Raw genomic sequence first — 9,456 nt, forward strand, 5'->3', positions numbered from 1 at the left:
ATATAAAACAATCATTACAATAAAAAATGTATTCCATAAACATTATGAGTATTATTTATTAAACATAGTAATAATTAATAAATAAATGATTTAAGACAAATCAATAAAGAAAAAAATATTTATATAATATTATATTTTTAATTTAATACTATTTTTAAAAAAAATAACAACTTCATTTATTGAGATTGATAAAAAAATTTAAAATTTTTCAAACCGAATTGAGCTCAAACCTAATAAATGAGCCTAAAATTTTGATTAATATTGGCCTGACCCATATACACCTCTTCAAAAGAAACTAATTTGTCAAAGTCAAAACTACTAACCAGCTCCAAAGTACAAAAATATTATATTATCAGTGACACTTCAGTACAAAAATGGTATTAACTTGGGCATTAATAACTTTTTAAAAATTCCACTTTAAGGCAACATGGATTCTCTCAATTTTCCATGACATCCCCTTCTCAATTTCCTTGTAAAGGATGAAATAAATTATCATAATTGGTAAGCTAATGATAAAAGTTTAACATATTTGTAATTAATAATATTTTTAATGTTTAAAATTATAAATTAATATATAGTAAAATTATCTTTTAAAAATATAAAAGTATGATTTAATCTTTTTAAAAGTTATAAAGGTATAAATTAATACAATAGAATGTCTTTTTGTAAAAAAAAAAATCTCTGTTTACACCTTGTTTGGGAGTAGGGACAAGATATTCTTCACTGGGATAGCAATAAATACAAAAATAAATAAAGTTTAAGCGGGAATCAAAAGAAATTTAAAGAATTTCAAGTTTTTGATTCTCACTGGCAAACCATTTTCTAAAAAACAGAGAAACTCTCCGAGCAAAAAAAAAGAAAAAGGAAAAGAAATCCAGTCAAAATTTTCAAAGGGATTCGGCCATGGAAGAAACCATAGCAAGAATCCTCACAGAGCTTGAAGAAATCAATCAAATCCCAAATACCCAAAACCAAACTCCACTCATATCTCGATCTACTTTGTTAGATCTTCATTCCCTTTTGTCCACAAACGACCCAGACCTTGTTTCCCAACTCTTCGATGACCTCCCTTCCAAAAGCCTTTCTCCTTCTTCCCTCACCAACTTGTTGTCTTTCACAATGGATTCTGCCCCTTCCTATTCTATTCTAGCTTCCAAAGTTTACCTCTCTCTTCTCCTTTCCCCTAATTCCCCCGTTTTCACTCTCTTTACCCCAATTTCCTTCCTTTCTTTCCTTCGTTCCCTCCGTCGCTCCTTCAAAAACTGTCCATCGGCCCAACCTGAGGAGTCTCCCCCTTCCCACGCGCCGCCTAATCGGAAGAGGAAAGGTGGGGGGAGGGTTCGTGGAGCACGTGGTAACGTTAGAGGTTCGGGAGATTGTAGTGAGGAAGCAAGTGATACTTTTGATATGAAACAAGTCTTTAAAGTGTTTGAAATGTTGGTTTCTGTTTTGGGTTTGATTCATTTGGATAGGTTTCCGGATAGTTTGAAATCCTTGGTACAAACTTTTGGTGAAATTCCTTTGATGGCAATGGAAAAGCTTGGGAATCCTAGTAGTTTTAATCGGTTAATGGATTTGTGTTCACGGGTTTTGAGTGAAGTGTTGAGGGCTGAACATGGAGAGTTGGCTAATACTGCAGCCGAGGTCTTGAAAGCTTTATCGCCATTAATATTAATGGTTAAGTCGCAAGCAAGAAGTTTCGCTTTGGGGTTTGTCACAAAAAGGATGACGGAATTGGGAAACGAGAGTGATGGTGTTAAGAAAGCTGTCGTTAATTTTCCTAGATATTTGGCTCAAAAGGCACCTGAGAAGGCTGAGCCACGGGCTTTGGCTGTGGATTCCATAATGGAGGTTGTTAAAGTGATGGATTTTGAGGATCAAATAGGATATATGGACTATGTGTTGAAGATGACTCAAGGGAAGGCTAATCTTAGGCTGTTAGGTGTTGATCTTATTGCAATGATGTTAATGTCATTGAGGGATCCTTTTGGGGTGGATTCGGATGTTAAAACCAGGGATTATTGGGGTACAAAGTGTCTGGAAGCTTTGATTACTAAATGTTCGGATTTGAGTGCCGGAATTCGTGCTCGAGCTCTATCAAGCTTGGCACAAGTTGTGGGGTTTTTGTCTAGTGATGATAGGAATAAAGGTATTTTGAAGGAAGTAATGGGGTTATCCGAAGGTGGAGAGGAGAGGCCACAATGTGGAATGAATGATCTTTTAAAGAATAGGTGTATGGATGACAAGGCAGCTGTTAGGAAGGCAGCACTTCTTCTGGTTACTAAGTTGATATCCCTTTTAGATGGTTGTTTTGATGGAATCCTGCTCAAGACGGTGGGTATGGCTTGCTCGGATCCACTAGTTAGCATACGTAAAGCTGCCATTTCAGCTCTGTCTGAGGTTATATCTTTTGCACGTACTCTATTTTCCTTGTTCTAATATGTTTCTTTCCTCAATTATAAAGTACATTGCAATGTTCAAAGTTTTGTGATGATCTGTTGCTTAATCAAAGGTCAATACACAGTTAAGCTAGTTTCCTTGTTGAAATATGTTTCTTTATGTGCATTGCTATGTTGGATAGTTTTGGGATGATTCGATGCTTAATCATAGGTAAATACTCAGTATGATGTTGAATTAGTTTACTTAAGTGGATATTTTCATTGTTATGCACTTTCCAATCCCAGTTTGATTTTGTACATTACAACATGCATGCATTTCTTAAATATGTTTCTCTATTAACTTATTATGTACATTACAGTGTTCCATTAGTTTTGTGATGATTTGATGCTTAATCACAAGTCAATGCACTTTTTGATGTGAAAGTAGTTTACATAAGTGAATATGTTCTTCATTGTGCGCTTTTTGATCCCAGATTGATTTTTGCATTAATTTTGCAGGCATTCAGAACATTTTCAGATGAAAGTGTGACTACTGAGTGGCTACATTCTGTTCCACGTTTAATAACAGATAATGAATCTAGCATTCAAGAAGAATGTGAAAATTTGTTCTTGGAATTGGTTTTGGACCGGGTGTCAAGAGCCGGACCGGCTTGCGCACCCAAGAAAGGATCTGTTTTGCCTGAGTCATATCTAACAACAAAGAGTTTAGAAGGGGAGTTGGAGTTATTATTCCCTGGAGGGATATTGATTCTTTTGAAAGGCATCTGTGATGGTGAGGTGACTCCATGGGTGAAGAAGCTTTGCACAAGCCTCGGTAAAAAGAAACGGTTGAAGCCCAAGATTGCTGCTGCTCTTCAAAATATTATAAAGACATCTGAATCTATCTGGTTGAGTCATTCCATGTCAATTGAGAAGTGGACAGCTCCAGCTGGTGCTTGGTTTCTTCTATCGGAAGTCTCAGTATATCTTTCAAAAGCTGTTGAGTGGGAGTTCCTTCATCACCATTGGCTACTACTAGACAAACCTGGTTCAAAAGGCAAGTTACAAAGCCCACTTTTGCAAGGAAATGCAAATGAAGATGGAGAGGGCGTAGAATCCAATTCAGTTGCATGGGCAGGAGATCGTGTTTTCCTCTTGCAAACCATCTCAAATGTTTCCATGGAATTGCCTGCTGAACCTGCTGCAGATTTAGCCCACAATTTGCTTAAAAGAGTTGAAAAGTTCAACATGCATTCCACAGAGGTACTGATTGCATCAACAAACTCTCAAATGCAGCAATGCTTCGTTTATTTTCCTTCCTATTGTGAAATAAACTTGTTCATATGCAGTTAGCGTCTTAGAGATAATACATCATATGCATAATCAGCACTGTTTTATGACAGGTTAATGCTCATGTAAAAGCTCTCAGAACATTGTGCAAGGTAAAGTCATTAAATCCTGAGGAGGCTGATCAACTTGTTATGAGATGGGGACAGCAGCTTCTCTCTAAAGCACATGAAATTTTAGAAAAGTACATTTCTGATGATAAAGAAGCAAATAACAATAGTAGTTTCTTTACACCACCAAGAAGTGGGAGCAGAAAAGGGAAGCAAGCAGCAAGAGCATCCAGGTTATTATCAAAAACAGTCACTGCGGTCTATACTGTTGGATCTTTGGTTGTTGTCTGTCCTGCTGCGGATGTGAGCTCCATTGTTCCACTATTATACACAGTCGTAACTTCAGGGAATTCTGATCCGAAGTTAAATAAATTACCAGGGCCTAAGGTATCTTTGAAGCAGACAGCCCCTTCTTTGTACATTCAAGCATGGTTGACATTGGGGAAAATTTGCCTCGCTGATGGGAAGCTTGCAAAAAGCTACATTCCTCTCTTTGTGCAGGTGTAATCATCAACCTGATGGCTTCTCTAGTCTATGCTATATAGTTTCTTGTATGATTTTCCATTAATATTTTGCAATCCTTGGTTCTTCAAAATGACTACTTTTTCATTCATTCATATTCATCACAATTTGCATTGCAAAACATTTGAGCATACCCAGATGCATCAATTCATAGAACAGCACCCTATTGTTTTCAAGTTATGCCCGCAGTTTTTCTGAATGTCATCGATTTCAGGTAGTATCTGATAACAATGTTAACCATGCATTTTAAGAAGCAGGAACTTGAAAAGAGTGATTGTGCTGCCCTTCGCAACAATCTTGTAGTGATGATGGCAGATTTCTGCGTCCGCTATACTGCTCTGGTTGATTGGTGAGTCCTGGGAAATTTTAATATAAATGAGCTTACTTGGGTAGTTTCTTCAAAGCAACTAATTAAAAGGGAAAGAAATGGAGCACAAAAATCCTTTTCTATGAGACTGATTGCTGCTTTAATGAACAATTGTAATATGCAGTTACATAGCTAAGATCACCAAGTGTCTTCGTGATCCATGTGAGCTTGTTAGACGGCAGACTTTTATATTGCTCTCAAGATTATTACAAGTAAGTTTGCATTGCTGGTTGTTTCACATGTGATGTTATCTTAATATCCTATTGAATGCTGTAATTTTGATCTTAAATCCAGAGGGACTATGTGAAGTGGAGGGGAGTGCTATTCCTTCGTTTCCTTCTGTGTCTTGTTGATGACTCCGAAAAAATAAGACAACTTGCTGATTTTCTCTTTGGAAATATTTTGAAAGGTAAGCAGCTTAACAATTCTTCAATTGTAACATTGTGGAAGTTTGTGATACTTGTTGGATTGACTTTTGAATTTGTTTTTCTTCCAGCCAAGGCTCCACTTCTTGCTTACAACAGTTTCATTGAAGCCATTTATGTACTGAATGACTGCCATGCACATAATGGACATAATGATTCCAAGAATTCACGGACAGAGAGTCGACTTTTTTCCATCAGGTACTTGTTTCCTTCATTCAGATGCTGGAAAAGGGATTTCTACAACTGAGATACATATTTATGATCTATTTGCAGTGTTTTCTTCCTTTATAAATTCTATACTTTACAATTTCCAGGGGTAATGATGAGAGGTCAAGGACTAAACGGATGCGGATCTATGTGTGCTTGCTGAAACAAATGGCACCGGAGCACCTTTTGGCTACCTTTGCAAAGTTATGTGCTGAGATTCTAGCAGCTGCATCAGATGGTATGCTCAGTATAGATGATATAACTGGACAATCTGTTCTTCAGGTACTGATCATCTGCACATTTGTAGACCGTGCCTGCCAAAAAATATAGTGTTTTTCTTTCATGATAATGTTATGACAGCAGCCAATCTCAGCATTTATTATATGTTTATGGAGCAGGATGCTTTCCAGATTCTTGCCTGCAAAGAGATCCGAGTCTCATCCCATCGTGGAGCTGCATCCGATTCAGCAGAGGTAGAGGAAGATGGTGATAGCAGTGCATCTGCGGCTGCTGCAAAAGGAAGGGCTATAACACAAGCTGTGAGAAAGGGTCTTATTCAAAACACCATCCCAATTTTTATAGAGCTAAAACGGCTACTAGAAAACAATAACAGCCCTCTCACAGGTTCCCTCATGGAATGCCTGCGAGTCCTTCTCAAGGACTACAAAAACGAGATCGATGACATGTTGGTTGCAGATAAACAGCTTCAAAAAGAGCTTATATATGACATACAGAAATATGAATCAGCAAAGGCTCGAACAACAGCTGCAGAAGCAGTTGCAGGCATGCAAAACCAAGGTGTCTATCGGTCACCGCCTTGCGTTCCGAAAGCTGCAACTGGAGCTCATCCTGAAAACAAGATGAACCAGAAGTTGTCAAGTGATTTGAAAGTGGCATCAGCAATAGCAGATGCAGCTGCGGAAGCCACCGCCCGGTCTGTGCTAAGGGAGGTGAACAAAGGAGCAATGACCCCACCACTTAAGGCCATTAATATGCCAAAGCTCAAGTCTAACCAGGCAGGAAGCTCTGCTAAAAATGATCGCTCCTTAGATGTATTGGAATCCTTGAGGAGGCGAATTGATGATGAGAACTGATGATTATGAAGTCTACACTTTTTGTTTCATTTGGCTACTACTTAAAGACTTAATGTAAATAGTAAAAGATTTTGCTAACAAATCAAGAGTAATAACTACTATGTATTAATATATAATATTTTCATCATTCTTTATTTAATTGTTCATTATTAGAGCTGGATGAAGAGCTGGATAAGATTTTCGAATTTGAGTTTGGACAGGTTTATAATAATAAATATTTGTTATTAAATAATTTTTTATTTAAATTAAATAAAATAATAATAAAAAGATTAAGGGTAAATTACACTCATAATCACTTTTGTTTATTTAAGATTGTATTTTAATCACTTATGTTTGAAATGTTATGTTTTAGTTACTTATGTTATCGTGTTGTAATATTTTAGTCATTGAGTCTTTAATTGTTATTAACGGTGTAACGGTAAGTTGATATGACACGTTAAATTATCATTTCAAACAAAAAATTTAAGTTAAATTATATAATTAGTTTCTATATTTTTTTCGTTTTGAGTAATTTTTTGTTCTTTTAACTTTTTTTTTTATTTTCTGTTCTTTTTTGTTTCTCCCTCTATTTTTTTTACCTTCTTCATTTCTTTTATTGTATTAGGAAGTTAAATTGGCAGTGAAAAAAGAAACAAGAAATCAAAAGCCATCATTGCTTATAACAAATACTCATAAACCCATACCTTCTACTAACTATCAAAACTCTCCACCACCACGCATTATCTTCATTTCATTCACTAACATCTTCACCACTAACATAATTTTTTAAAAACATCTCAAAATCCCGAACTTTTGGATTACCCCAGATCGAATCTCCATCATCGGCCATTAGATTGACTCAATTTTCTAATATGTGCTCCTCCTCAACAATACCTTCTTCCAACTGTTAGGATCGACAAATTGTCAGAATACCTCGAACCCCTTGACCTGAATCTAACCCTTTTTTTTTCTCCATTTCTCTGTCTTTTCTTTACACTTTTTCTTTGTTGCAAGTTTAATCTTTGGCTCTTTGTGATTTTTTGGGGCTTATTAGTTGTTGTTTACCTAGATTCTTGATTGATTTGAACGTGAGTTTATTTGGTGAGGGATGATATTGTTGGGTTTATCATGAACGAGATCATGGTAGTGGTGAAAGTGTTGGTGGATGAAATGAAGATGATGGTTGGTGGTGAAGGGTTTTGATAATTAGCAAATGATATGAGTTTATGAGTTTTGGTTATAGGTAATGATGACTTTCAACTTCCTGCTTCTTTCTTCACTATTAGTTTGACTTACTGCTTCTTTCTTCATTATCAGTTCGACTTTCTGATACATTAAAAGAAATGGAGAATGTAGGAAAATAGGGGGAGAAACAAAAGAAAATGTAAAAAAAGGAAAGTTAAAATATCATAAATAAATTGTTCAAAATGAAAAAATACGAGACCAATTATATAATTTAACCTAAAATTTTTGTTTAAAATGATCCCTCTTTATAACAACCACTCGCAATAACATCATTTTATTATAACAATTAAGTTTTTAGTAGAAATGATTATTTATATTTAATTTTAACCCTCTATAACAACTTTTCACTTATAATATCAACAACCATATTGATGACTACATTCTATATAATAATATATTGCCTAAAATTTTAAGTAAAACTATAGCTATTTCATATAAACAAGCCTATTAATTATAATTTATTAAATAAAAATAATTTTAATTAAAATATTATTTTAATAAAATATTTAAATTTCACGTGAAAAAAAATCTATTAATAATATTGAGTACACTGCCAGTGAAGTTTTTAGACTCTACAAGCAGAGTCAAAGAGATGACAAGTGTTGTATAGAAAGTATAGTAAAATATTAAAAAATAAATATTTTAAAAAAGAGAGACAAATGACTTTTTTTAAGGCTGCATATGGAATAAAACATTGCTAATGTACCAAATACTAATCCTTTTATTAAATGAAAATAATATTCAATTAGTGGAATTAAACATATCAACTCAATAAGGTATTAAATTCCCTAATTAAATATTTTACTATGGATTTGGAACATCATAAATTTATAAATTGATTAATTGAATTTAATAATTCATGATAAATTAATTAAATTTATTAGGTTGATGATCATAATTAATCGTGTGAAAGAATGTAAAACAAAATATGCATAAAAGTGATAATGCATGCACCCGTTGTACGTCTTTTAATTTTGTTGATTTGATTTTTAGTTTCTTTTTTTAATATAATTCCCACTTTCTTTATTTGATGGAATTTTACGACATGAATTCTACTGTAAGTTTATAACAATTATCTTTCTATTATTTAAAGAAGTTTTCTTTAAACATTATATATTTTGTGTAAATAAAAATGATTTTTTTTTGTATAAATAAAGATTTTTAACCTTTTGCATAAAATATATGGCGAAACTATTTTTTTAAAACAAAAATTTAGTTATCGACAAATAAAACTGGAGTCGCCACTGATCCGTGATTTAGGTGTGATCGGCCCACCTTAAAAAAAACAAATCTGGTCTACGAAATTTGAGAAAATGGGTTCGGGAGTCAGTTACGCACGAGGAAGGGTTAGCACCCTTGTAACGCCCAAAATCGGTACCGAATTTGATTATTTAATGTCTTGGTGTCGAAAATTAAAAAGATTTGGTTAAATTCAACTGTTGAAATCTGAAACGGATAATCAAATGTTCAAGTTAGATAAAGAAATCGAGACCCAATACGTCAGGGTACAATTTCTCAAAACTCCCGAACTTTGAATATCGCTTTTTAATTTTTTTAAAGAAAATCTTCATTTCAAGGAAGCTATATGTCATGCCCAATGCGTTAGGACATAACATATTGAATTCCCAAAAATAATTTTTGTTTATAAATTTTAAATAACGAATATTCTCGGTTATTTGGAATTAATAAAGAAAACCGAAACCCAATACGTTAGGGCTCAATTTTCCTCGAAAATCCCTAACTTTGAATATCGTTTTTTATTTTGAGAACCTTTGAATCATAAAAAATGATTTTAATATTTTGACAAAATCAAAATGTATTTAAAAAATGTGTTAAAAAAAC

The 9,456-nt window shown here is 34.1% G+C and overlaps 1 protein-coding gene across 3 annotated transcripts; it reads left to right on the forward strand.

Annotated features, from left to right (window-relative positions):
- Positions 1 to 786: 786 nt before the first annotated feature.
- LOC107916169 (condensin-2 complex subunit D3) lies at positions 787 to 6,521 on the forward strand. 3 transcript variants are annotated; one of them, XM_041102355.1, is made up of 10 exons: positions 795 to 2,400; positions 2,898 to 3,641; positions 3,782 to 4,276; positions 4,549 to 4,646; positions 4,789 to 4,876; positions 4,959 to 5,073; positions 5,161 to 5,287; positions 5,404 to 5,578; positions 5,695 to 5,845; positions 5,921 to 6,521. In XM_041102355.1, the coding sequence occupies exons 1-10, from the start codon at positions 904 to 906 to the stop codon at positions 6,388 to 6,390; spliced, it is 3,960 nt and encodes a 1,319-aa protein (XP_040958289.1). In that variant the 5' UTR covers positions 795 to 903; the 3' UTR covers positions 6,391 to 6,521. The 3 variants fall into 3 exon arrangements, with proteins under 3 accessions (XP_040958288.1, XP_040958289.1, XP_016700808.2); XM_041102354.1 differs by having other exon boundaries at positions 787 to 2,400; positions 5,695 to 6,521; XM_016845319.2 differs by having other exon boundaries at positions 796 to 2,400; positions 4,555 to 4,646; positions 5,695 to 6,521.
- The last annotated feature ends 2,935 nt before the right edge of the window (positions 6,522 to 9,456 follow it).

The sequence above is a fragment of the Gossypium hirsutum genome, chromosome D10 (assembly GCF_007990345.1).
Source record: "Gossypium hirsutum isolate 1008001.06 chromosome D10, Gossypium_hirsutum_v2.1, whole genome shotgun sequence".
In the NCBI taxonomy this organism is placed as follows: domain Eukaryota; kingdom Viridiplantae; phylum Streptophyta; class Magnoliopsida; order Malvales; family Malvaceae; genus Gossypium; species Gossypium hirsutum.